The sequence below is a fragment of the Carassius auratus genome, chromosome 31 (assembly GCF_003368295.1).
Source record: "Carassius auratus strain Wakin chromosome 31, ASM336829v1, whole genome shotgun sequence".
Taxonomy (NCBI): Eukaryota; Metazoa; Chordata; class Actinopteri; order Cypriniformes; family Cyprinidae; genus Carassius; species Carassius auratus.
The window spans coordinates 7,916,479-7,943,857 of NC_039273.1; the positions used below are offsets into that span (position 1 = coordinate 7,916,479).

Sequence of the window (27,379 nt, forward strand, 5' to 3'; positions counted from 1 at the left end):
TATATATATATATATATATATATATATATATATATATATATATATATATATATATATATATACGTTTAAATTGTTTACAGCATGTTTGTTACACACTTATAAGTTTATTAACACTATATACGGAATAAGAGTTTTGTGGAACTCACACAGTGGTGCATCTTCGTTCCAGTACAACATTTCAAACAGCACACAAACGGAAAAAAAGGGGCGTATTCGGCGTATTCAGTGAACAGACGGACAATGGGAGCGTCCAATGATTAAACAGAGTTTCGACCAATGAACCAATCGTTGCAAAGATCGACAAAAAAACAAAACATTTCCAGGGCGGTACTTCCTCAAATCGCCTTAGTTACCCACATGGAAACGCGGGTCTCTTGTGTTTGATTTCAACGGCCTTTCGTGTAGTAGGCTAGAAATTATTTTACTCAGTTTTTAGATTGTTTAAATAACTAATAAGGAACATGAAGATCGAAGAGGTAAAAAGCACAACCAAGACGCAGCGCATCGCTTCTCACAGCCATGTAAAGGGTCTCGGGCTGGACGAGGCCGGTAATGCGAAACAATCCTCGTCCGGGCTAGTGGGACAGGAGACAGCTAGAGAGGTAAAATATTTCATATTTTGCCAGTTTGTTAATGAATGCAGAATCCGTTAATTTGATTACACTCATTATTGACTGGTTGTTTGTGAATGTGAATAACGAATACAAAATGTCTAAATAATGGTAACGTTATATGTTAGGATTCAGGAGCAATATAAAAATGCATATGTGTGTTTCACTTTCACCAAGAATATTTTACTGTGGTTATAACAGTTCCTGATTTTGGAGACTTTTAATATTTTCTGGCTAATTTCCTGAAGGTTAGCTACTTGATATTATTATACTGTTCGTTTATAAAGGACGACATGTTGCTGTAAATCCTTCCCATTTAAAAAAAAAAAAGGCAAATATAAACATTTTCTATATTTTTACCCTTGTTTATTAGGCTTGTGGCATCATTGTAGAGCTTATCCGTTCCAAAAAGATGGCTGGCAGAGCCATTTTACTGGCTGGACCGCCTGGAACAGGTAAGGTAAGAACTGACAACCTTTATTTTATCAGTAATTTTCATTAGTTTCAGAGATGCCCTTTGTGAGAGTGTTTATGGTTTGATAATTGTATTTCTGTCCTCTGCAGACTGCTCTAGCATTAGCCATGGCACAGGAATTGGGAAATAAAGTGCCATTCTGTCCTATGGTGGGCAGTGAAGTGTATTCATCAGAAATCAAAAAGACTGAAGTGCTGATGGAGAACTTCAGAAGAGCCATAGGTGAGCTCTCATGGAAAGAACCTGTATCTGTGCACCATAACCTGTAAACATCCATTGATAATAGTGAACAGTTATTCATTTCATTTAAGAGACACTGTTTATAATGAAGGTGAAAAACACATTCAATTATATTTTAACTTGTTATGCTACTAGTTAGTAAATAATTCCCCATGCACAAACATTGTAGCTTGATATTAGTCATTAGGCGAGAGTGAGATTTGCATGCACACATTATTACAGTGCTGACATAGAAATTCATTGGCAATTGAACACACACAGGTTAATAGATTCACTGGTATTTAATATATAATGAATTCTGTAGGTTTTTAAAACCTTATAAGAAGATCCACTAGTATTTAATATGTTAGCATAAGCTCTCTTCATTCTTGTACTTAAAATTCTTATGTTTTGATTGTGCAGGTCTGCGTATCAAGGAGACTAAGGAGGTTTATGAGGGAGAGGTCACTGAACTGTCTCCTTGTGAGACGGAGAACCCAATGGGGGGCTATGGAAAAACTATCAGTCATGTCATTATTGGTTTAAAGACAGCGAAAGGCACCAAACAGTTGAAGGTAAGGAAGTGGAAGCGCTTTTCTTGCACACAAACTTCAAAGATAAAGAGCTGGATGGAAGCTGATTTTGTCTCTGTTTGAAATCATATCTCTTAATGTTTTGTTATGCTTATGCAGCTAGATCCCAGTATCTATGAAAGTCTACAGAAGGAGAGAGTGGAGGTCGGTGATGTTATCTACATTGAAGCGAACAGTGGGGCAGTCAAGGTATGAAAAAAAAACATAAACATCTCCTCCCTATATCTGCTCTTGGCATGTTGAAGTAATCTTTTGTCTGTTCAGGTGAGCAGGTAGTCTGGCAGCAGTGTAAAGGACAAGATTGTCTTTTATATTATTTAAAGAAATTAATATTTTTATTTTATAATAATATATAATTATAAGTGACAGTAAAGACATTTATTATGTTACAAAATACTAATATCACAAACACAATTTTAGCTTTATGTTTTTTAAAGGATAAAAAAAAAAAGCGGCACTTACTACACAGAGCCGTGGTTCGCTGACAAGCTACGCAATATCACGTTCATAACAGCATGTGATTCATCTGCAATTATGACGCGGTGTTGTGTAGCTTGTCAGCGAACTACGGCTCTGTGTAGTAAGTGCCGCTCCATTTGAAAGCAGGTGATGGATATTTGTTACTAATCACAGAACCAGCTTTACTACAGAGACACACATGACAATCGAATGTGATTAATCGTGCAGCCCTTATATATATATTAGTTGCACAACTCTAGTGTTTAAACAAAATCCTACATCACATAAAGTGCAGTCCACTTCCCTTGTAAATAAATTGACACTGTTTAATGGTCCCAAAATCTCTCAAGGCTTTTATTAAGTTCATTCATAATCAGTCCTTCTGTTTTTGGTCTGCAGAGGCAGGGACGATGTGACACATTTGCAACAGAGTTTGATTTGGAGGCGGAAGAGTACGTACCTCTACCGAAAGGTGATGTACACAAGAAGAAAGAGATTATTCAGGATGTTACACTTCATGACCTGGATATTGCTAATGCAAGACCTCAGGTATGTGCACACAGACATCATGTTGTCCAGCATTTCAAGTGGATCCCCATAATGATGGTCATATGAACATACTATGTTTTCCAGGGAGGCCAGGACATACTTTCTATGATGGGTCAACTGATGAAACCCAAGAAGACAGAAATCACAGGTATCATACTTTTTTTGTATTTATTTTTTTATACTGATAATCAGAACAGGATTTTTAATGAAGCCTTGTTGAACTGTCTTTGTGTATTCAGATAAACTGAGAGGGGAGATCAATAAGGTGGTGAACAAGTACATTGATCAGGGTGTGGCAGAGCTGGTTCCTGGTGTTCTGTTCATTGATGAGGTTCACATGCTGGACATCGAGTGTTTTACCTACCTACATCGAGCACTGGAGAGCTCCATCGCTCCTATCGTAGTGTTTGCATCCAATCGAGGAAACTGCCTTATAAGGTGGGTTTTTGATACAGTGGGAAACGTAGTACAGTAAATTGGTAACAATTTTACAGTAAAGTTCAGTTAGTTAACATTAATGGATAAGGTATCATGAACTAACAAACTAAAAAAAATTGTATTTAATTTTTTTGTTAATTTTTATTTGGTAGCACTTAACATAAGGTCCCATTAGTTAATGTCTGTTATTGCTTTAACTAACTAACAATAATTTTTTGCAGTATCTATTCAACTGTTCATTGTTAGTTCTTGTTGGCTTAAATAATATTAACAGCTACCACTATTTTTAATATTTTGGTAAATGTTGAAATGAACACAAACTAAGACGAATAAGATGAATAAACACTTTACAAGTAGTTAACTGTGTTAGTTAACATGAACTAAGCATGAACAATACTTCTACAGCATTTATTGATCTTAGTTAATGTGTATTTAAACATTTAATAATACATTATTAAAAGCTATATTTGTTAACATTACTTAATGCACTGTGTACTAACATGGTCAATGAATAACTGTATTTTCATTAACTAACATTAACAACGATGAATAAATACTGTAACGCATGTACTATTCATTCTAAGTTCATGTTAGTTAATACATTAACTCATGTTAACAAATGACACCTTATTGTAAAGTGTTACCAATAAATGCTTTGGAATTATTTTTCAATGTTAATTCATGTTAACTATTGTAGTTAACTAATGTTAATAAATGGAACCTTATTGTAAAGTGCCGTTTATTTATAGCAATATTGTTCTTAATTGCTTATTTCCATTCATTATGTACATGAATGTTAATTCATACAACTTGTTAAAAATATATTAATATATGTAAAAAGTCACATTAAACTACATTAATAAGTGTTGTAAAATTGTACATTGTAAGTTTTGATTGATCCATTTGATTGCTTGTGGAGTTGATTGACAAGTTAACAGTTATACATAATAATGTTTTAGGGGGACAGAGGACATCAGCTCTCCTCACGGTATTCCACTGGATCTGCTGGATCGAGTCATGATTATCAGAACTATGCTGTACACTCCTCAAGAAATGAAACAGGTGTGCGCAAACTTTTGTGCCTAAACAAGCTGCTTACAAATAAAGCTTTTACATTCTAAAAGATGAATTAGACATTTCATGCTGTTGTTTCATTTGCATGTTGCTCTAGATAATAAAGATCCGAGCTCAGACAGAAGGAATCAACATCAGCGAGGAGGCTTTATCTCATCTTGGAGAGATCGGTACCAAGACTACACTCAGGTAAGACTTTTTAACTGCTTTTTGAAAAACACATACATTTATTTAGATTAGCATTGAACTGTCATATTCTGTGTTGCTTGCATTCATAATTTATGCAATTTGGTTATGTCATTTTGGCTAATGTGTGAGTTTGTGTAAATGCAGATATGCAGTGCAGCTGCTGACCCCTGCCAGTCTGCTGGCACGAGTTCAGGGAAGAGAAGTAGTCGAAAAGGAACAAGTGGAAGAAATTAATGAACTCTTCTATGATGCCAAGTCCTCTGCAAAGATCCTACAAGATCAGCACACCAAGTTTATGAAATAACTGTACAGACTGCTTTAGTGTGCTTTACTGGTTGTTTAGTTCACATTTGTCATGACATTCTAACAGTATGATTAAGCCAACTCAGCATCAATGCATGGCTACTTTATTGTTTTACCCAATTGTGACAGTTGTTAGTCAAAAAACTGGTAGAAAAAACAGGAAAATAATACATTCCCTATTTAACGTGCTTAGACAGCCTGATTTCTTTAGTTTCACCCCCCAGCTATGTTATTTTCCTGCAGGATAAGTTTTTCCATTGTCCTGTCTGCTGTTCTTTATTGTTTTGAAAATAAATCTTTTTTTAATAGTAATGTGAAATATAAATGGGAGTTTTTTATGATCAATATTTCATTTTCACACAAAATCAAATGCTCAACTTCCGTTCAATTTAAAACTAAACCAACAAGTTCATTTATTTACTTATTTAATACATTTTGCAACTTAGCATTCTAGGATATTTTTCAAAAAAATATATTACCATAGTCTGTTTTAATGGTTTAAAGCCTTTTTAGAAAAAGGTACATTTAGGTACATATAAAGAGCAGGTTATCAGCTGTGTTGAATGATGACGATGTTTAGAGTTTTCAATGTTAATGCTTTGGATTTATTTTATAAATCCATGTTTTAGCTGTGCAATTCAGTAAAACTGGTTTTCCACTGTTACTTTCTCTTGCTGGGTTTGTTAAAGGCAGTCTCAGATCCTGAGCGAACTTTGCTGAAGACGGATGGTGCGACCTTTCCAGCTTGTTCTAAAAGAAGAGACAGAAAGATACTCAGTATACACAATAATACAAACTATAATATCCAACACATCTGAATTTGTTACTTCATCACAAAGGGCTCCATTTATGTAAATTATACATTAATGAATTGACAAAAATTCATGCGGTTATTGATACTGAAAAAAAGAAGCGAAGTAAATGCCCCAAAAGACAAATTTCTCATTAATCATGTTTCTTAATGGTTTACAATCTTTTAATAGTCTTAGATGATAACTTGGCGACATTTTCAAATTTAAGAGAACTGATGGTCTGTTTAAACAATGGTGATAAAATAGTACATTGTAAAATGTTACAGCTGGGTTGAGATTATAAAAGGAGGAATCTTTCAGGAATCAGAAACAAATGAGTCAAAATAAACATATAAGACAAATTTGAGATGATAAACATCACATAAATAAAGTGATTAGTAGAAGAATGTCTTCCCCCATGTTTTTGTGTTCTCACTTCCTGCTATATATGGAGTGGAAACATTACAAAAACCACACACACATACACTCAGCTCTTCTTTTTTCCTCTTGGCTCCAAGTCAAAAAACAAGGACACTTGGATTCAGTGACATTTTTATTTCACACACAATCTTTTAACTGAATTATTGCGGTTGCTGCTCGACTCACCGCATTCCTGCATCACTTCAAAGGTCTTGCTCTTCATCTCTGTTCCAGATGCCAATTTATCCTTGGCTCCAACCAAATCCTCTGCTTTTACCTCAGGCCTCTTAACTTCTTCACCCTGCTGAGGAGAAACAGAAAAATGAATGACAAGAAAAAATGTAAACTTAATTTCGTCTGTGGTCATCCTTCTCTTACTTGAGACATGGCCAACTCTCAGTATCAGATGTGAAGTCCTACAGTCTTGCTGAAGATTCTGTTTTATACTGGTCGTAAGTGTACGTACACAAACACACCCTTCCCTTGCAGAGTCCAATCCCAAAGGGTCCATAATTCCTTTGGCCAAAGCGTGAGTCACACTGTTCCTCCTCCCATTTAATCTCAGTCACTGTTCCTGCAGGGATATACAATAGTTATTTAAAGATGACATCTTCAGTACTACCAGCAGTGGAGAAATGAAAAGAGTTCATGGTTTGTGCCTTGTATCTGTTTTACTGCTCATGCTGGAGTGCTTAAAATGACTTCATATGTTTATTTGAACAGTTGTGTTTGTTCTTTTGAGTGTTGCTAAGTGATTGTTTGTGAATGTTAATTAGTCTCAGAGCAAAGAGATATTCAGAAATGACTTAATGTCCTGCTATTCCTAATATTTTTATTTTCTTAGCCCTTTTCACTGGTTTGCAAACTCAGGAAAAATTCATAAAGCTTCATGCTAGAATCTTTGTTCAAAAGTACAAACTTTTCAGTAAATCAAGATTTTTGTATATTTTAGAAAAATTCCCTTATGCTCACCAAAGCTGCATTTATATATATATATATATATATATATATATATATATATATATATATATATATATATATATATATATATATATATATACAGTATTGTTCAAAATAATAGCAGTACAATGTGACTAACCAGAATAATCAAGGTTTTTCGTATATTTTTTTATTGCTACGTGGCAAACAAGTTACCAGTAGGTTCAGTAGATTCTCAGAAAACAAATGAGACCCAGCATTCATGATATGCACGCTCTTAAGGCTGTGCAATTGGGCAATTAGTTGAATTAGTTGAAAGGGGTGTGTTCAAAAAAATAGCAGTGTGGCATTCAATCACTGAGGTCATCAATTTTGTGAAGAAACAGGTGTGAATCAGGTGGCCCCTATTTAAGGATGAAGCCAACACTTGTTGAACATGCATTTGAAAGCTGAGGAAAATGGGTCGTTCAAGACATTGTTTAGAAGACCAGCGTACTTTGATTAAAAAGTTGATTAGAGAGGGGAAAACCTATAAAGAGGTGCAAAAAATGATAGGCTGTTCAGCTAAAATGATCTCCAATGCCTTAAAATGGAGAGCAAAACCAGAGAGACGTGGAAGAAAACGGAAGACAACCATCAAAATGGATAGAAGAATAACCAGAATGGCAAAGGCTCAGCCAATGATCACCTCCAGGATGATCAAAGACAGTCTGGAGTTACCTGTAAGTACTGTGACAGTTAGAAGACGTCTGTGTGAAGCTAATCTATTTTCAAGAATCCCCCGCAAAGTCCCTCTGTTAAAAAAAAGGCATGTGCAGAAGAGGTTACAATTTGCCAAAGAACACATCAACTGGCCTAAAGAGAAATGGAGGAACATTTTGTGGACTGATGAGAGTAAAATTGTTCTTTTTGGGTCCAAGGGCCACAGGCAGTTTGTGAGACGACCCCCAAACTCTGAATTCAAGCCACAGTACACAGTGAAGACAGTGAAGCATGGAGGTGCAAGCATCATGATATGGGCATGTTTCTCCTACTATGGTGTTGGGCCTATTTATCGCATACAAGGGATCATGGATCAGTTTGCATATGTTAAAATACTTGAAGAGGTCATGTTGCCCTATGCTGAAGAGGACATGCCCTTGAAATGGTTGTTTCAACAAGACAATGACCCAAAACACACTAGTAAACGGGCAAAGTCTTGGTTCCAAACCAACAAAATTAATGTTATGGAGTGGCCAGCCCAATCTCCAGACCTTAATCCAATTGAGAACTTGTGGGGTGATATCAAAAATGCTGTTTCTGAAGCAAAACCAAGAAATGTGAATGAATTATGGAATGTTGTTAAAGAATCATGGAGTGGAATAACAGCTGAGAGGTGCCACAAGTTGGTTGACTCCATGCCACACAGATGTCAAGCAGTTTTAAAAAACTTTGGTCATACAACTAAATATTAGTTTAGTGATTCACAGGATTGCTAAATCCCAGAAAAAAAAAATGTTTGTACAAAATAGTTTTGAGTTTGTACAGTCAAAGGTAGACACTGATATTTTTTTGAACACACCCCTTTCAACTAATTGCCCAATTGCACAGCCTTAAGAGCGTGCATATCATGAATGCTGGGTCTTGTTTGTTTTCTGACAATCTACTGAACCTACTGGTAACTTGTTTGCCACGTAGCAATAAAAAATATACTAAAAACCTTGATTATTCTGGTTAGTCACATTGTACTGCTATTATTTTGAACAATACTGTATATATATATATATAACAGTACAGACCAAAAGTGTTTTCTTTATTTTCATGACTATGAAAATTGTAGATTCACACTGAAGGCATCAAAACTATGAACTAACACATGTGGAATTATATACATAACAAAAAAGTGTGATGACACTGAAAATATGTCATATTCTAGGTTCTTCAAAGTAGCCACCTATTGCTTTGATTACTGCTTTGCACACTCTTGGCATTCTCTTGATGAGCTTCAAGAGCTGAAATGGTCTTCCAACAGTCTTGAAGGAGTTCCCCGAGAGATGCTTAGCACTTGTTGTACCTTTTGCCTTCTGTCTGCGGTCCAGCTCACCCCTAAACCATCTCGATTGGGTTCAGGTCCGGTGACTGTGGAGGCCAGGTCATCTGGCGCAGCACCCCATCACTCTCCTTCTTGGTCAAATAACCCTTGATGCCTTCAGTGTGAATCTACAATTTTCATAGTCATAAAAATAAATAAAGAAAACTCTTTGAATGAGAAGGTGTGTCCAAACCTTTGGTCTGTACTGTATACACACACACACAGCAAAAACAGCTATAATGGAAGGTTTGTTGGAGAGCTTAATATGGACATTTTCCTGCAGTTTACGCCTTTTTTATGATGTATTGTTTATTGAAAATCCAAATAAAAAGATTGGAAATACAAAAACTGCAATAAAACAGTAAATACTGTTATAAAAAATACAATAAAAAGTAGTATATTCCTGTAATGACAAAGCTGCATTTTTTATGATAGGGTATAGGGTATTTTTTCCAGTGAAATATATTTTTAGAATTCTTCGATGAATAGAAATTTCAAAAGTACAGCATTTATTTAAAAAATAAAACTGTCTGATAATGTAAAAATCTTTACGGTCACTTTAGCCTAATCCTAACTAAATAAAATTAGTATTGCTCTTTAAAAAGAATATCTTACTGACTCCAAATATTTGAAAACTTTAAATTTGTGCAATCAGGAAAAAAAGGTTTATTTGTTCCCAGATATTATTTTCTCATCTTACATGTTTTCAAAGACAGTGGTACCCAGTATAATTTTAATTTATTATACGTATAACCATTTTGTACATCATTTATGTAAACAATCATTCATACAAAATTTACCACTTATGTATACAGCTAGAGTATATCTAGTAGTAACACTATGCAAAGGGTACAATGTTACAAAACATTTGGTCTAATTAAAAAAAAGCATTACTATTCACAATCTTATTGCATTTGTAGTATTTCATAGTGATGAAGGACAAACAGGCACATTGGAGCAGTAGTTACATACTGGGGAACCCCTTGATATATTTGCATCACATTGCAATATTCTCTGTATGTCTTTTTTAAATCAATCAAAATATTCTATAAGATATGCCCTGTGGGAATAGGAACCTTCAATCCATCAGTATCTTAGTGAACTACTTTTGATATCATAACCAAAACTGAATATAGAAGTACTGCATCTTCTGCAACAAAAATTGAAAAAATGTTCAAGAAAACAAAATATGTTTGTGAAAATTTACACACAATATTTATTTCTGGTTATTAATATTTCTGGTCCATGACATGCTAGTGTCAGCTGCACCTCAGGCATTAGCAGCTTTCAAGTAAAAGCTCATGTATGTTTCTTGCTGTATTTCGATAACAACTGAGTCCTAACAAACTGCACAAGTCTTGTTTCTGTAAAATATACTGTGACGACCACACCCAGGAGACAAACTGCCCCCACGGTAATGTGAACCAGCCTTAGCAACCAGCCATCGTCACAGCAGAACATGCTCTGAAAGACAAAATGGTTAGAAATCCGATTTAAATTGGCTCATCACAACAAATTCTATAATTAAACAATAAGACACTAGCATGATACCTCTGAGCAGGCTGTGAGGATGGAGCTCACGCCAAGTGCAATAATGACAGCAGAATGTGGGCGGAGCCCCCACAGAGGTCTGTATTCACTTAGCAGAAAATACTCATGTATGTAAACAATACTGTGAGTGATTCGCAAAGCCATGTTACAGCAGTTAGCCAAAATGAAGCCAATGCCACCTAACATCCAGGTTAGCCAATAAGAAAGGAGAAGAAATGATGCTGACAGGCCCAGCATCACCAGATTATATCTAAAGAGAGAGAGAGAGAGAGAAAAGCATGTTGTTTAAACAAGATATATATACTGTATATAACACTAGTTTAAATGTTTGGGTCAGGAAGATTTTTCGAAAGAAGTTAATACTTTTATCATGCAATTATGCATTAAATTAATCTGTGAATGATTTTTTTATGTCAATCAAATGCTGTTCTTGAAAAGCCAATAAATGTTGTTGTACAAATAAATGCATTCATACGACGAATCCTTAAAATGCATCATGGTTTCTAAAAAAATATAATGCAGCACAAATGGTTTCTTTCAACTGTGATATTAAGAAGAAATGTTTAATGAGCACCAAATCAACACATTAAAATAATTTCTGAAGAATCATGTGATACTGAAGACTGAAGTAATGACTGCTGAAAATTCACAGAAAAAAATAATACTTAATAATACAAAAAAAAAACATTAACACAGAAAATGATTATTTTGGATTGTAATAATATTTCACATTATTGCTGTTTTTACTGTATTTGAGCAAATAAATGAAGCCTTGGTGTGCATAAAAGACTTCTTTCAAAAACATATATATATACAGCATAGTAATTATGTGTTGTTCACCTGTCGACTTCCTCTTTGCTCATAGCAGCAAAAACAAAACACTCTGTTACTCCATTAATGGCTAACAGCAGAACATAACAACTATAACACCGTAGCAGAGCCGGCCCTGCAAAATACACAAACAGGCCATTTAAATGTTTACAGCACAAATACAAAAATAACAAATGTATCTGCCTAAACTCAGAAGTTAGTATAATCTAGTATCCACTGTAAGCAACAAGTATATTAATGTTTTACCGGCTCCACTGCTCAGAAGCTCCCCACCGTAGATGTCAAGTGCCAGATGAGAATATGCATAACCAAAAACTGCGATGATCAGACCAATCAAAAGCACCAGCTTCAAAAGACATTCCAGTACTTCAGCCGCCATGGAAACTTCCTCCTGTGGACCAATCAACATCTTAGAGTTAGCCAATCCACATCTGGGTGGCTGCACCACATTAAATTAGGAACATGAACAGACACCGACTTGTTTTTGATGTCGTACATCTCGTCCACGCTCCAGCACTTTAGCAAAGAACACGTAGAAACTCTCCTCAATAGGCAAAAAAAGAAATCTAGCCACCATTGAGCCCAGATTGTTTATTATATCATAAACCCCTGTAAATAGAAAGGAAAATAGGAATTATAATATGAATACGCTGTTTGTGTATAATAGCTTGTGTATATGAATGTACAAACTCACCTTGGTCTCCAAAGTTAAGCACATTCAAAAACGTCATCACATAGCGCTCGCCTATAAAATCAAAACAAAATATTTAATAGAAGCATTTGATCATTCAGACAAAAAAAATGACTGCATAATTAAACATGATAGGCACTAACCTTCTGTAAGGATCTGTTTGAGAAATGACTGTTTGAAAAAGCTCCAGGTCAGTGTGGTCAACTTCCAGTTTAACAGTGGCTAAAATCAAAACACAATGTAGTTGTTTCAATGAAACAAAAAAATGATGCGGTGTCGTATTATAAAATAAGTCACCTCATGATCCACTCGAGATGGCAGAAGATCTGTTATGTGACTAACAGGAAACAATTTACGCTCTGCTTCCTCTGAGCCAAGGAAATGGATGAAGTATAACACGTAACAAAGCAACAAAAACCCTGCATAGACACACTGTCAAAAAAAACCCACACAGAATAAAGATTAGAAACCAGATACTATATATGTTGTATATGTTCAGTGTCCAAACATGCAAACATGTATACCTGGGCAGCAGAGAAGATATAAAGTCCCCATTGAGGCGCTGAGACCACCATCACTACAGTAACGAGACATTTAGCAATCATGGCTAAGCTTTCGGCAATCACCTGCAAATATGTGTCATTTGATCAGATACATTCATCTTATTCAATCTACAATGACACTATAAAGTGCAACATAAAGCATGATAGACAGATGCTGACACCTTCAAACGGACGAACATGTGCGCATGTGCAAGAACCCAGAGGGGTTCAGCCAGCAGCTCTGTAAGTGCAGCTAGGCAGAACAATCCTACTGCGGGAACATAATGCGGGATGGACTGAGGATCAGGTGCCTGGAGCACCCACCACCACACACACAATAACAGCACACCCCACACACAACCCACAGGGAATCTGAGAGTATGAGAAAGGTAAAAGAAAGAGAATAAAAATCATTTTAATTTTAGGCAAAATATTCCTTGAAATTTCAGTTATTATATGAATCATCATCTATAAATCTCTGACTTTTTTTTCCTTTTTAATATATATATAATTAGTTAATTAGTGCCTGCCCATGTTTCAGCGTGTTGGTTTCAGAAGTAAGCCAATTTTGGTTAATAAACCTACAGGAATTTCTGCTTACGTGAGCCATAACAGGTTGATGACCTGTCTCCAGTTACGCCCCGCCCCCTCGCTGCTTAGACACGCCCTCCGGAACGCCTCCCTAGACAGAAACACCAATGTAGAATAGAGCAGCATCAACCTATAACAAAAGCAGACGTTGCAGTTAGTGGCCCATTGAGAGGAATGTTCGAGTTTATGATTTGGAATTGCAAACCCACCTCACATTTACCACGCCTATCAGTTCCTTGGACACAAACCGCAAAGAAAATGCATTCAAGAGAAAAGTCAACACTCGAAACATCACCTGCAATGTAAAAAAATATATATATATCAACATACTGGTTTATCATATGTCTCTAATATAGGTGTATTTGATGTGTTCACAATAGTATTGTGTGTGAGTGTAGTAATAAGTTACCTGAAGCAGAACATTATAAGAGGCCAGTGTTGAAGCACTCTTGAGCACATCTTCTGAACCCATTGTAAACTTTTCTCTTTTTTAACTCAACTATTGAAACTCACTAACAACAAAATCACCGAAATCCGTCGGTGGAAAATAAACGTCACCTTCGCTTCATTATACAGCTATATTACTTTGATACTGTACTACAATATTCTCCTGCTTTTGCCATTTAACAACTGTAGCAGTTGTCAAATAGAATATACTTCCGTTTCTCAGTTGAAAGATTTCAAGATAAAAGTCCGCGTAAGTGGCGTTTCTAATGACGCTTTAGGGGAAACTGGACGACGCGCGTTATTTTATAATTATTCAAAATGTTCATAAGATTCTGCAATGAGACAAAAATGTACGTTTGACTGTACATTATGGAACTTTTAACTTGTTACAACTAACAGGAAGTTTTTCTGGAAGGATTTTGATTCGCTAAACTCGAATCATTTACATCAGTGTGTGACGAGAATCTATCTGTGTTATGAATCATTCACTCGATTAATTAAAATGACCGAGCCGATAAAAATGAGTCATTTAACAACGACACCACTACGGACCTGACCAATATACTTTGAGCCTTCATTGTGTCAACAAATATTGTATATGTATACTTGGAAAGAGTTGCAAATGGTTTCTTCATCAGAAATGCTCATCTCTGCAGCACAGAAGTCACTGTGTCCTCGTAAGAAGCGTTTATCTCCGGCCAGATGTCTTGATGTGACTGTTCAGATAATGGCTGTGGATCTGGGCGTCAAACCTGCTCTACTTTACGACAGTAATGCAGCTTCTCCAGAACAGCTTCAGATGTATCTCAGTTCTCTACAGGAGTCTGGAGTTGTAACCAATCCAATACGGATTCTGTCCATTGATGGCAACACGTTCATTTTTAATCGTGCCTCTGTTGAGTCCCACCTGGACGAACTGCTCAAAAGCAAAGATCTCATTCTGATGGACGTATGTCCCTCAAGAAAACAACCCGTCTTGGCTGGCTTTGAAAATAAAACTGAGGATATGATCAAAACTCTTTCAGGATTCTTCATGACTGAGCTGGATAAAGACTCCTCAGTGATTGTACTGGGAGAGGAGTTGTATAATGACTGGAACTTGTGCACTCTTTTTGGAATCCTGTTAGGTTATCCAGCCTCATACTGGTTTGACCAAACTGAAGGATTCAGGAACTGTCTGTGTATGACACCTCTGGTGGTGTGCACCGTTTGGGTCAAATGGCACACCCGTGACATCAATCATCGCTGTTGTCTTTACTCTTTCAGTGTTCCTGAAGAGCTATGGCCACAAGTACAATGGCATGTACATCAGTGGACAGAGAGTCTGAGAGAGAGATTTAATAAACAGCCAGTTCTGACTGATCTCTGCTTTTTTAGGGAAACTGTCACTTTACCCTCTGTGACCCTTTGAATAAATTTGATTTATGTTTATTTTTTATTATTAAATATGTGCTTACATTGTTTATTAAGTTTTTTAATGCATCGACTATTTTCTGTATCATTTATGCTATTTTTTTCTTACCAAAGCAACGTGTAATATTGTGTGAATATAATAAATTTAGGCAGTGAATCCCAACCTTTTTGATTTCAGATCTTTCAGATTCCCAGTTCCATGTTGGCGCTCATAGGGTTCATGTCAGGGAACTGAGACGGACATGGCAGATGATTAATTTTGTGCTCAGACAGTGACACAAATCAGTGATCATTGTCCTGATGGAAGATAAAAACATGGCCCATTCTAAGACTGGCAGTAAGGTTTAGATTTTTTTTTTTCTGTTGGTATTTGATAGAATCCATGATGCCATATATCTGAACAAGATGTCCACGACCTCCGGCAGAAAAATGGGACCACAACATTAAAGATCCAGCAGTATATTTTACCGTGGGCATGGGGTAATTTTCATCCCTGTTTGCACCAAACCCATCTGGTGTTTTTTTTTTCATCTGATCATAAAAGCCAGCTATTTTCTTAGAGCCACTTTATATTTTATAAAGCTCAACAATCTTGCTCTGCACATCAGAACTATATTCTTTGGTTTTACCACTTTTGATGGATGACTAAGGGAATTTGGCCTTCGTGTTCCTCATATTCATAATCATGTGGAACAGGAAGTCATTGGTGGAGAATTTCATGCTCATGTAAGCATGAATGGGAATATACTTCAGAGATATTTTACGAATTTCATGTTTCAATTGTTTTACTTTCAATGGAAAGTTAGAATTTTCACAGTTGCCTTTACTCATATTGGAATAAATAGCAAATAGATGAAATAAAAATGTTTTTTCTTTAATTTCAGTTTATTTTAACATTTATTTTACTTCAAGTATCAAAATTATTTTGTGGTTTTAGTTTCAGTTAAATATTATAACCACAGAGATTTTGATTAAAATCGTTAAAATATTTTTTTCCTCTTAACTCATTAGTGCCAATATGCTGTATTTTTAATTGCACTTTTAACTCTAGCTAACTAACTAAGAACATGTGAATATGTAAAAATAATTCTATAAACTGAAGTAGCAATCTGGTGTATTATGTTTTTTCCCCCAAAAAAACTGTAAATAAACAATAATATGTTCTCCTTTATGTGCAATTCATCATTACACCAGTAGATGGCAGCAAGTCAGTAAGAATGAGTAACCATGGTCTCTAGATGATATAGGAAATGTTTTTTTAAAAGTGATATTGATAAAACGTTACTCACCTGAAGAGAGGATCCAGCCACAAGCACAGCATCAGACTCAGCCAGCTTGTTATGCACAAAGTTAACTGTTGTCCGGTTCACTACATCACCAAAGAACGTCACCTCAAGTTTGAGTACACCACCACAGGCATCACATGCAGATACTGTGAAGTTCAGCACCTACTCATCTTCCAGAAACACATCTCCATCTGAGGTCACAGCACCTGCTGCACAGCCAGGGTTAAGAGCTGCAAAACACCCCTGCAGCTCGGCATGTGGAGTCAGTTGCCCGCAGTCCAAACACACAACCCTAATAGCAGACCAAACTTAAATGAGATAAATATAAATAAAATAAATATATTACCATAATATATATATTTTTTAACTCTCTTAGATTCTCTCTTAACTCTGTAATCAAATAATCTTCAATCATGTCCTGCATTACCTGTGTGTAGATCCATGAAGTTCAGTTAGTCTCTGTTGTCCAGCTTTTGAGTGTAATGCATCTACATGCTGAGTGACAAGCCAGTGCACTTTTCCTTTTCCTCCCAGTCTCGTAATGTGAAATGCGCTGAATTTGCCTGCCGTGATGAGAACTGTGGCCACCCCAAGTAGTTCAGTGCCCAGTATCGTTGCCTCAATTTCGCACTGCACACAAAAGTCTGAGTGCACACTATATAGTCTGGAATTCCAGATTCAGTGGAGAGTCTGGCGCCGCTTACCACAAACAGACGAGAAGCCTGTGACACAAAGGCCTGGAGCTGTTCCAAATCACTGGAGTCAGTTGAGTCACTTGCAGGAACCAATCGTTATTACAATAGCTTGTATTGTAAAGGCACGTCTTCCCACTGTCACATAAGGTGAAAAGTGAAACCTGTATATTATATTAATTCATTTCACACAGACTGATATATTTGAAATGTTTATTTCTTTTAATTTTGATTATTATAATTGACAACTAAGGAAAATCCCAAATTCAGTATCTCAGAAAATTTGAATATTACTAATGAACAATACAAAGAAAGGATTTTTAGAAATTTGGCCAACTAAAAAGTATAACAATGAAAAGTATGAGCATTTACAGCACTCAATACTTAGTTGGGGCTCCTTTTGTCTGAATTACTGCAGCTATGCGTCGTGGCATGGAGTCGATCCGTCTGTGGCACTGCTCAGGTGTTATGAGAACTCAGGTTGCTCTGATAGTGGCCTTCAGCTCTTCTGCATTGTTGGGTCTGGCATATCACATCTTCCTCTTCACAATACCCAATAGATTTTCTATGGTGTTAAGGTCAGGCGAGTTTTCTGGCCAATTAAGAACAGGGATACCATTGTCCTTAAACCAGGTACTGGAAGCTTTGGCACTGTGTGCAGGTGCCAAGTCCTGTTGGAAAATGAAATCTGCATCTACATAAGGTTGGTCAGCAGCAGGAAGCATGAAGTGCTCTAAAACTTTCTGGGTATATGGCCGTGTTGACCTTGGACCTCAGAAAACACAATGGACCAACACCAGCAGATGACATGACACCCCAAACCATCACTGACTGTGGAAACTTAACACTGGACCTCAAGCAACGTGGATTGTGTGCCTCTCCTCTCTTCCTCCAGACTCTGGGACCCTGATATCCAAAGGAAATGCAAAATTTACTTTCATCAGAGAACATAACTTTGGACCACTCAGCAGCAGTCCAGTCCTTTTTGTCTGTAGACGCTTCTGATGCTGTCTGTTGTTCAAGAGTGGCTTGACACAAGGGAAGCGACAGCTGAAACCCATGTCTTGCATACGTCTGTGTGTAGTGGTTCTTGAAGCACTGACTCCAGCTGCCGTCCACTCTTTGTGAATCTCCCCTTTTTGAATGGGTTTTGTTTCACAATCCTCTCCAGGATGCAGTTATCCCTATTGCTATATATCTATATATATACCCTATATATCCCTATTGTACAACACTTTTTTCTACCACTTTTTGCTTGGACACAGAGCTCTGTGAACAGCCAGCCTCTTTTGCAATGACCTTTTGTGTCTTGCCCTTCTTGTGCAAGGTGTCAATGGTCTTTTTTTGGACAACTGTCAAGTCAGCAGTCTTCCCCATGATCGTGTAGCTTACAGAACTAGACTGAGAGACCATTTAAAGGCCTTTGCAGGTGTTTTAATTTAATTAGCTGATTAGAGTGTGGCACCAGGTGTCTTCAATATTGAACCTTTTCACAATATTGTAATTTTCTGAGATAAAGAATTTGGGATTTTCCTTAGTTGTCAGTTATAAACATCAAAATTAAAAGAAATAAACGTTTGAAATATATCAGTCTGCGTGTAATGAAAGAATATATTATACAAGTGTCACTTTTTGAATGGAATTAGTTAAATAAATACATTTCTTGATGATGTTCTAATTATATGACCAGCACCTGTGTATATATATATATATATATATATATATATATATATATTATAACTTAAATATATACATGCATCCATCTTTTGATCACAAATATTGGCTTGTAAATAGCATTCATATCTGACTATGGCATCATATAAACCTTTAAGTGCAACATAAAAAACGGTGTATGGTATGTATTATGTCATAACATTTCTGAATATAAATCTTGTGCAATATATTTAATGGTATCCGGATCATAAAGTCAATTATAATGTTATAAACATAAAAAAGTCATGTCAGTTAATTCAAGTTTGTGATGTTAGTAACGTTAGGTGGAATATAAATAATTTTGCTCACTTAATACTCATTGTACAACTTGACTGAAATGCACAAGTAAGCTAGGACACCTAATAAACATAGCATGGACATTATGCCTCTCGCGAATATACCTTTACTTTTAACAAATATTTCAGACGCACAGCGCCTGTATTAATAAAATTCATGACACCAAAAGTATTTTGCAAACATTAGTACAGTAGCTGTAGCCGCAATCTAAACAAGAACTTCTGTGTTGTCGCACAGGTGCATGATGGTAAATATAGTTTAGTTAATGTCCTCCAGTTTTGGCACGTTGAAACATTTCCAGCTGTGATAAAACCTATAAACTCTCCAGTATTGCACTCACAGATATATATAATATATATTAATAGAGTACTTTATTGTATGTCAGTGATGATACAAAATAAACCATATATAGCATGGCTCATGCTGCTTTAACACAGTCAAAAATTTTGTTGAATAGATGTTTAGAATATGCTGCACACATCTTGATTGCAGAACTGTAAGATGTCTGTCAAAAAAAATAAAAAAAATCATCAATAATTAATTAAAAACAATAGCCCAAATTAAAAAATGCTTTAATAATCAGAGACATTTTTACTTATGTTCAATGATTGAATATAAATGCAAACAAATAATTGGTGTGCATATATAATAATAATTTGTTTCCATTTATTCTCACTTGAGTGTGTACAGTTGAAGATGCTCTCAGTCTGTGAATAGAACTCTTCTCCCAGTATGGTGCGGTAGTCCATGTGACTGGTGTGAACAAGGCACTTTGTAGCATCTTTAAAGAGCAGGTCACTCTCTCCGTACTGCTGAGACTCAAACAGTTGGAACCCAGAATCTGGACGAGCTGCTATGGTTTCCTATAGCACAAAACACATCAGGTTTCGATTCCAAAAGACTCTTAACTCAATCAAATGATAATCACTTCAGTTTGCACACCTGTGACTTCATTAAAAGGTCATAAATGCGAGTTATAAGAACAGGACGTGTCATAACAATATTTGGAGGGACTGCCCCTAAGTTACAGGTCTTCCACGCCGTCAGAGGAGCCCGGCTGCCATCTCCGCAGAGTAACTCGAAGTCCCAGGTAAGCCAACCCTCTGCCCATCCACTGGTGTTTAGACCTGTCCATCAAACACATCACACATATTACCAATGAGATTCATACCGATGACATTTCTCAGCGTTCACATCTTACGTTCAATGTTTCTCTCCAGATTGTGGTGTTCCATGAAGGCCACGTCTCCGAAGCTCTTTCCACTGGGGTCTCCAACCAAGCACCTGTAAAGTAAAAGCCATTTTAAAGCCTGCAAAGCTGCATGGTTTGCACATATTGTCATGTCACAACAGCAATTCCTCACCTTAATGCACCCATATTGCCGTAGTAACGCTCATTATGGTTGTCAGCACACCGTTTGGTGGCAGCTTCCTCAGTCCCACCCATACACACCTTACACAGACTGCCTTTACCTCCTGGCAAACAACCTTTCCAAAACACCTCATTGTACACTGAAAACAGAGTGGGTTACATTAAGGGAGTTGTCCACCAAAAAACTTACACCACCTCCCCCAAAGCTATCTAAGATGCAGATGATATTATAACTTTAAAGCACCATTTAAAACCAGTTTATAATTCCAAAATAACATTAATATTTGATATTTCCATCTCTTGTTGTCCTCTCAAATCAAAATTCACCAACATATTTGTTACTTGTAAAAGATGCTTGATATGTGCACGTCTCGATGACATTTCATCGTGGATAGAGGACTAATGGTTTGAAGTTGAAAACATCTTAATGATGGAATCATTCGTTACAAACATGCAGTTTTTAATTTCACATGAGGTTAACTGATGAACTGTAGTCATGTGGATTACTTCTGGATTAGTGTGATGTTTTCATCAACTGTTTTGATCAGTTGATTCTGACGGCACCCATTCACTGCAAAGGATTCACTGGTGGGCAATTGATGTAATGCTAAATTTCTCCTAATGTGTTGCAATGAATAAACAAACTCATCTGCAATGGCCTGGGGGTGAGTACATTTTCAGAAAATTTTAATTTTTTGCTGAACTATTTCTTTAAAGGATGGGTTGCCACACTTTTTTGGTCATGGTATTTCAAGCATACTGAGTTTTTTTACACTGTTAAAGAGTTGGATTCCCATACTGAACATGGACAAAGATTCAAAAATTAAGTTGTACGTTTGAAGGAGTATTTCTGTTCCAAAAATACTCCTTCCGGTTTGTCACAAGTTTCGGAAAGTATTTTCGAGTATGGCTCTGTGTGACGTTAGATGGAGCGGAATTTCCTTATATGGGTCCTAGGGCACGTCTGCCGGAAGAGCGCGTGCTCCGTATAGCAGAGCACTGAGAGCAGAGGCATTCACTGATCAGAGCGAGAGCGTCACGAAATGTCACAAAAGAAGTGTATTTTTGGTTGCCAGGGCAAGACAACCCTGCACAGATTACCAAAAAAAAAACCAGCATTAAGGGACCAGTGGATGGAGTTTATTTTTACAGAGCATCAACGGAGTTGTGCAAGTGTTTGTGTTTGTTCCCTGCATTTCGAAGATGCTTGTTTTACAAACAAGGCCCAGTTTGACGACGGATTTGCGTATCGTTTATTTCTTAAGGATGATGCAATCCCAACGAAAAGGGTCACGATCGTGTGTTGGAACCGCAGGCGGTGAGTAAAACTGCGTCAAATATCTCTGCCTTCTTGTTAGTGCGTCCACCTCCCATGCCGGAGTCCCGGGTTCGAGCCCCGCTCGGAGCGAGTCGTTGCTGCTGCTGCTCTCGTTCAGTTTCAACCTCGGGATCTGATTCTGGATCATAAATAAACGGCTGAATCTGACTGTTAGCCATTGTTTGTTTTGGTTGGTTTTGTCCTCACGGTAAAGTCACAGCTTCCAAACGCTTTCAACACAAAAGCCTACTGGCGCTCGTGATTCTTTAGCTCCGCCCACACGTCACGCCTCCAGCAGGTCGTGTTTTTCCGGGAAAAATTGGTACAGACTAACTTTCTCTTATGAATATAATAAAACTAACGACTTTTTGGAGTTGTGAAGGATGCAGTACTACTCTATAGGTACTCAAGATTAACAGGATATTGAGTGAAAACGATCATTTCACCCCCCCCCCTTAAATAATTTAACAACACAGTCATTTTGTTATGGTTCTTTGACACCAGTTAACAGTCACACGACATTAAAGCAAACAGAGACCATTCTGTAATAGTAATAGAGAAGAATATGGAGTACCATTATTCGGCTGACATGCGGCGCTGCTGTTGTGCTCTGTGCTGAGCGTGTGTCTTACAGGTAAAACCCAGCCAGCAGGGCTGTACATGTGACCGTGGCAGGATCGTCTGCCACCCAGACTTCCGAAATATAAATTCCTACTTGTCCGACGAACAACTGCCACACCATACACTGATGGTAATTCTGCAAAGATAAAAAAAAAAGTATAAAAGACGTATGTAGAGATGCATCATTTATGCTAAGCTGATTTCAGCCCTTTATTACCATCACTTTCAAAATGGCCTCCAACTCCTTCAGGATTCTCACATTTCTCTCCTAAATTTCAAATGAACCAGCAAAGAGAAAATCAAAAGAAGGTGAGAAGAATGTGAAGATATGAGTGAGTATGCCATGGTACATTAGGATGTTAGATGTTTCACATACCGTAATATTCAGTCACAACAGGGACAAGGCCACATTTCCCAGCTATGAATGCGTGAGTGGCATCCAGAGACACGGCATCCACCTCATCCCGCTGTAAATGAACAATACATTCTGTTCTAGGCACTGATGCAAAGAACAATCACCATTTTGTTGGTATTAACTAAAACTAAAAATCATTTCCATTGACTTAAAAAATATTTGAGAAAAAAAATGAATTACAAAAATTAGAAATATTGTCTTAGCACCTAATTGAAATGAAATAAGTACTAAATTACTAGAACTAAATAATAATAATAATAATAATAATAATAATAATACACTAAAGCAAAACAGAATATATATATTATCTGCTGCTAGTGAAATAGGGGTTGCCGTAAAATTAAGGAAATTAGCACCAGGTGCCAGATTAAAGCCAATAATTTTGAGCTATCTGTAAATGTTCTCTAAAGTTCTTTTTAGAATATTTCATGTTTAGGCCATAAAATATTCTTTTGTGATGAAACTGTACTCTGCATTTGTTTATAAAATATAAAATAAAATAACATAAAATATGTAGATGTTTGCTTAAACATAAATCACAAGTGCTGAAAATATGTCTTACTGGACCTTGATCTTCTCAATGCAGTCACTCATAGAGGAGGCTTTCACACACACCAGTGGATCTGATTTTATGCTAAGAGCCCACTGCTCACATTTCTTCTGTTCAGCATGACTTATACAGCACCACCTCACCACACTGTCCTCCAGTGAGCTGCCTAACCACACACACACACACACACACACACACACACACACACACACACACACACACACACACACACACACACACACACATTAAAGTCTAAGTCTTTTATTACAAATTAATAGGTACAGATGGGAAGCAATCTTTTACCTTCATGTCCAAGGCCCTTAAGCAAGGCCACATAGTCCAGTCCCAGAACCTGGCTCACATCCATGTCTTCCATCAGAACTGATAATTTCTCCGTCACATCTTTGAAGACAAGGTCACTCCCACTGTAGGACGCTGATTCAAACAGCTGGAAGCGCTGACGCTCCCTTCCCCTCAAACCAAATAACATCTTCAAAAGAAGACACACACACAAAAAAAAAAGCAAAGCAAAGATTTTTTCTCTTATAAGATCCTGAAATCCTATCATTACTTTCTGCTAAGACACCAATAACATTAATAAGGGACATCTGCAGGAACCAACTTGAGCCTGACAGGACCATCATTCCATTCGTTAAAGGAATAGTTCACACAAAAATAAAAAAACATATACAGCTTTGGAACAACATGAGGGTGACTAAATGATGTCTCTTTGTTCATAAGGTAAACAAAAGAGAGTTCGGGTTTAATGAGTTCTAAATCATACCTGAGCAGTGACCAAGAACTTCCGAGCAGTTTTACGGATGTTCATTCGTGTGACCACACCCCCTCCAGGGCCTCGTCCAAGATTACAATTTCTAAAACCGCTGAGGGGAGCATGAGTTCCATCTATACATAACAGTCTGAACTCATCTTTCTCACTTTCTGTTTAAGAAAAAAAAAAAAAACTATAAGCCAGGATCAAACAGAAATTTGAAAGAGAGGAAAAAGCTGTTAATCACATATAGGATTTAGTCATTTGTTCATCCACACTGTAAAAGCATAAATGTTTTTGGAAGAGTGCATTATTGTGTTAACCATCTATGCTGTCCAGAGCTGTGTGATCCACAAAGGCTACATCACCTGCCCGTGACTGTAAACATCTACAAGAAAAAGAATGGATACTGTAAGACCCTCCAGGTCACCTGGCAGGGATTCATTGATATAGGTGTAAATAAGATTATTTTAACCTGAGCGCTCCTTGGTTGTGGTAGAAGGGTTCACTGTGAGATGTCTCACAGTGGAAATTTTTCTGACGAATGTATGACCTCTGACCCTGGCACAAGGAACAAAGGCTGGTTGCCATTGTAGTTGCTCCAGGCACACAGCTGGCTTTGAAGAAAGTACTAACCGCTGACAAAACAGTCAAAATATTAGCAGTAGGAATACATACATGCATATTTTTGAAAACTTTGTTTGCTTTGAAAGAGTCCTGAGTCCTGATCTAAACCAAACTGAAATTCTCAGAAAAATACTTGATGACAAAGTTATGACTAGTAAACCGCCTACAATTACTGAAATGACAGGAAGAAGAGTAGACCAAGATCACATCAGCGCAGTGTGAGAAACTAGAGATGTCCTGCGGCTGCAGATGTGCTGTAGTCATTCAAAGCAAGGGCCTCTACAATTCCTACTCATTTTCTCCACTGTTCTCTAATTTAGATCTCCACTGTACATCTTGAATGGCCTGAGGGTAATTTTTTCAGATTTATTTTACATTTTTGGTAGAGCTATTGTTTTAAGTTTTATTAATTATGTTATGCACGTTTTTTTTTTTTACATATATATATATATATATATATATATATATATATATATATATATATATATATATATATTTAAATTTTTAATTTCATTTTTATTTTGGTTCCAGTAATTTTAATACTCATCAAGGCAAGTTTTCTCATTTAAAATCATTTTAAAATAAATATTTTTAAGTGCATTTTTCATGTTTAATAGTATGAGTTTTAGTTAACAGTACCACAGGTCATATATAATTTGTGACCGGTTGTCTTACCCTGACTGAGGGGCTCATCCTCTGCCCAGGGCAGGAGGTTTCGAGAAAGGAGATGTCCCAAAGGGAGACTCCAACCTGCAGTCCAGCGAGCTCCACTATGACAACTCCTACTGCCCTTCAAAGAGCGCATATCTAAAGTACTGTTGTTCCTCACCACAGCAACTGCAAGAATACATCCTCCTATGAAATGAGCGGGAAGACAAATTGAAAAAGGAACATATTTACATGTTACTGCTTGCAAAGTGTGAGGCATATGACCTACAAGACACATAAATATAGAGCAAGAACTGAAACTGTTTTTTTTTTTATGATACCATCTCTGTAGATCTCCTTTGCAACTACTGTGAGTCCAAACTGTTTTACTGCAGAGTACACCTCTCCAGCATCCAGAGTCACAAGGTCAGCTTTATTATCCTGACAATAGGATAGCAGAACATAAAGCATCTACTTTTATGTCCCAGGGGCTGATTTGAAACAGATTTTAGCTTGTGCAATATCATATGTAACCCACCCGTATCTTATTAATGCAGTCCACAGTGCCATAAGCTTTCACACATGAGAGACGGCCGAATGCATTGACAGCCGCAGGTGGAAGGACAGCGACCAGAGCTTTGGCCAGCTCAGCACACTTCTTCTGCTCTGGGTCGGAGACAGTACACCAGCGCATCTTCTTACCTTAAGACAGGCAAACACTAAACAAACACTGATATAATAGGTCACAAATAACATAGGTTTTACAAAAACAAAAACACATTTTTATTTTTTATTTTTTGTGAGACCAAATTTTGTGAAAGTGTGTTTTCACAAAACAGAAGTTACACAAAACAGAAGTCACAAAACAGAAGTTACACATCTGTATGTATTTGTGGAACATAAACTATTTGTTTGGAAATACAAAAAAATAAATAAAAAAATAAAAATTATAACCCATAAAAATCGCACGGTCGACAAGATTTACGTAGTTTTCAAGGCATACTACTGTTTTATACATCATAAATATCGCAAAAATTAAGTTCTGTAAGTTAAAGTGCGTATAGAATTTTTTTTCTTTTACAGTTATTGACAATCTGATGCACTGATAATGTTTTTCAAAATTTTTAAATGTTGGCTAGTTTTATAACACGGTCCCTGCTAACTTTGTCTTGTAAAAAAAGTAAAATAAAAATGTGTGCGCCACATTGCATTCATTGCTAATGAAAATTTTGGCAGAGGTCCAACAACTTTTTCTTCACCAAATGTTTATGTTTATCCCCTGAACATATTTTTTAAAACCATTTTTACTTTCAAAAATATGAAAATTTAAATAGCTTAGAATGATAAAATGCATGCAAAGAATACAACTGGAAAAGGTAAGCGTTAAATTGACAGTTTATTTTAGTTCGTTTTAGCAAACGCGCACTTACCCCAGCTGGTGATGGAGCACAGCAATAAGATACCAATTACTCTCACTCGCTTCATCATAGCATCAGAATCTGCTCCGGGAAAATGAATCACAGTAACTGTCTACTTAGAGTCCTGCAGAGACGTTTCAGTGAGAGGGGCAAATCGCCCACCGAAGATCTCACTGTCTAGGTTTGCGTCAGTCTGAAAAAAAAAAACCTGTTCTGGGCAAGCGGTTGTTTTCAAAGCGAATAGTTCTTATAATAAATGCGCGCATATGGAAAATATTACACTCGAACTCTTATGTCACGTGGAACATTCTCGTCCAAGCATCCTTCCTAGCTTGAAGTAGTAGCTATATGACATTTCCAGAAAGTGCGTTTTGTTCGGAATTGTGTTCGTATTGAATGCAACTGTACTTTCTCCACTGAAGCAGCAACGCAGTCCATGCGAACGTCCAAAAG

At 36.8% G+C, this 27,379-nt stretch overlaps 6 protein-coding genes across 7 annotated transcripts; 2 read left to right on the forward strand and 4 right to left on the reverse strand.

Annotated features, from left to right (window-relative positions):
• The first annotated feature begins 318 nt into the window (after positions 1-318).
• LOC113050417 (ruvB-like 1) lies at positions 319-5,222 on the forward strand. Its single transcript, XM_026213351.1, has 11 exons — positions 319-602; positions 985-1,071; positions 1,176-1,308; positions 1,729-1,880; positions 1,998-2,087; positions 2,757-2,906; positions 2,991-3,054; positions 3,146-3,344; positions 4,304-4,406; positions 4,516-4,607; positions 4,752-5,222. Exons 1-11 carry the CDS (start codon positions 462-464, stop codon positions 4,909-4,911), a joined length of 1,371 nt encoding a protein of 456 aa, XP_026069136.1. The 5' UTR covers positions 319-461; the 3' UTR covers positions 4,912-5,222.
• A 71-nt stretch (positions 5,223-5,293) lies between these two features.
• On the reverse strand, positions 5,294-6,657 carry LOC113050418 (musculoskeletal embryonic nuclear protein 1-like). 2 transcript variants are annotated; one of them, XM_026213352.1, is made up of 3 exons: positions 6,500-6,657; positions 6,308-6,425; positions 5,294-5,660 (listed from the first exon to the last, which is right to left on the reverse strand). In XM_026213352.1, the coding sequence occupies exons 1-3, from the start codon at positions 6,506-6,508 to the stop codon at positions 5,572-5,574; spliced, it is 216 nt and encodes a 71-aa protein (XP_026069137.1). In that variant the 5' UTR covers positions 6,509-6,657; the 3' UTR covers positions 5,294-5,571. The 2 variants fall into 2 exon arrangements, with proteins under 2 accessions (XP_026069137.1, XP_026069139.1); XM_026213354.1 differs by having other exon boundaries at positions 6,308-6,422; positions 6,500-6,641.
• A 2,955-nt stretch (positions 6,658-9,612) lies between these two features.
• On the reverse strand, positions 9,613-13,983 carry LOC113050419 (protein RFT1 homolog). Its single transcript, XM_026213355.1, has 14 exons — positions 13,747-13,983; positions 13,547-13,632; positions 13,348-13,467; positions 12,929-13,118; positions 12,729-12,830; positions 12,502-12,636; positions 12,348-12,426; positions 12,208-12,258; positions 11,992-12,122; positions 11,760-11,904; positions 11,523-11,628; positions 10,683-10,932; positions 10,415-10,595; positions 9,613-10,224 (listed from the first exon to the last, which is right to left on the reverse strand). The coding sequence occupies exons 1-13, from the start codon at positions 13,807-13,809 to the stop codon at positions 10,431-10,433; spliced, it is 1,623 nt and encodes a 540-aa protein (XP_026069140.1). The 5' UTR covers positions 13,810-13,983; the 3' UTR covers positions 9,613-10,224; positions 10,415-10,430.
• A 61-nt stretch (positions 13,984-14,044) lies between these two features.
• Positions 14,045-15,953, forward strand: LOC113050420 (UPF0739 protein C1orf74 homolog). Its single transcript, XM_026213356.1, has one exon. It carries the CDS (start codon positions 14,383-14,385, stop codon positions 15,193-15,195), a length of 813 nt encoding a protein of 270 aa, XP_026069141.1. The 5' UTR covers positions 14,045-14,382; the 3' UTR covers positions 15,196-15,953.
• Positions 15,843-19,428, reverse strand: LOC113051181 (NAD-dependent protein lipoamidase sirtuin-4, mitochondrial-like). The gene is given in 5 exon segments (XM_026214764.1): positions 15,843-15,944; positions 16,487-16,775; positions 16,911-17,007; positions 17,010-17,257; positions 19,421-19,428. Coding segments are annotated over 5 exon segments (744 nt in total).
• On the reverse strand, positions 19,189-27,348 carry sxph (saxiphilin). Its single transcript, XM_026213357.1, has 17 exons — positions 26,939-27,348; positions 26,047-26,210; positions 25,850-25,949; positions 25,536-25,715; positions 24,709-24,871; positions 24,557-24,621; positions 24,246-24,403; positions 23,765-23,951; positions 23,479-23,627; positions 22,873-22,963; positions 22,714-22,764; positions 22,450-22,632; positions 20,550-20,697; positions 20,387-20,469; positions 20,128-20,312; positions 19,862-20,048; positions 19,189-19,690 (listed from the first exon to the last, which is right to left on the reverse strand). Exons 1-17 carry the CDS (start codon positions 26,994-26,996, stop codon positions 19,647-19,649), a joined length of 2,196 nt encoding a protein of 731 aa, XP_026069142.1. The 5' UTR covers positions 26,997-27,348; the 3' UTR covers positions 19,189-19,646.
• Between the last annotated feature and the right edge of the window lie 31 nt (positions 27,349-27,379).

What these genes read in the sequence shown, in the direction of transcription:
- LOC113050418 (XM_026213352.1), bottom strand. An exon ending in TGAAGTGATGCAGGAATGCG is followed by an intron (nt 5,661 to 6,307) that starts GTGAGTCGAGCA and finishes CTCTTCTTTTAG; the next exon opens with AACAAGCTGGAAAGGTCGCA.
- LOC113050420 (XM_026213356.1), top strand. Translation starts at nt 14,383, where the DNA reads ATGTATACTTGGAAAGAGTTGCAAATGGTTTCTTCATCAGAAATGCTC.
- sxph (XM_026213357.1), bottom strand. Translation starts at nt 26,996, where the DNA reads ATGATGAAGCGAGTGAGAGTAATTGGTATCTTATTGCTGTGCTCCATC. An exon ending in GTGCTCCATCACCAGCTGGG is followed by an intron (nt 26,211 to 26,938) that starts GTAAGTGCGCGT and finishes GCCTGTCTTAAG; the next exon opens with GTAAGAAGATGCGCTGGTGT. An exon ending in AGCTCTGGACAGCATAGATG is followed by an intron (nt 24,404 to 24,556) that starts GTTAACACAATA and finishes TTTCTTAAACAG; the next exon opens with AAAGTGAGAAAGATGAGTTC.
- LOC113050417 (XM_026213351.1), top strand. Translation starts at nt 462, where the DNA reads ATGAAGATCGAAGAGGTAAAAAGCACAACCAAGACGCAGCGCATCGCT. An exon ending in AAGGCACCAAACAGTTGAAG is followed by an intron (nt 1,881 to 1,997) that starts GTAAGGAAGTGG and finishes ATGCTTATGCAG; the next exon opens with CTAGATCCCAGTATCTATGA. An exon ending in CTCCTCAAGAAATGAAACAG is followed by an intron (nt 4,407 to 4,515) that starts GTGTGCGCAAAC and finishes ATGTTGCTCTAG; the next exon opens with ATAATAAAGATCCGAGCTCA.
- LOC113050419 (XM_026213355.1), bottom strand. Translation starts at nt 13,809, where the DNA reads ATGGGTTCAGAAGATGTGCTCAAGAGTGCTTCAACACTGGCCTCTTAT. An exon ending in ATGTACGACATCAAAAACAA is followed by an intron (nt 11,905 to 11,991) that starts GTCGGTGTCTGT and finishes ATTGGTCCACAG; the next exon opens with GAGGAAGTTTCCATGGCGGC. An exon ending in TCCTCACAGCCTGCTCAGAG is followed by an intron (nt 10,596 to 10,682) that starts GTATCATGCTAG and finishes TTTGTCTTTCAG; the next exon opens with AGCATGTTCTGCTGTGACGA.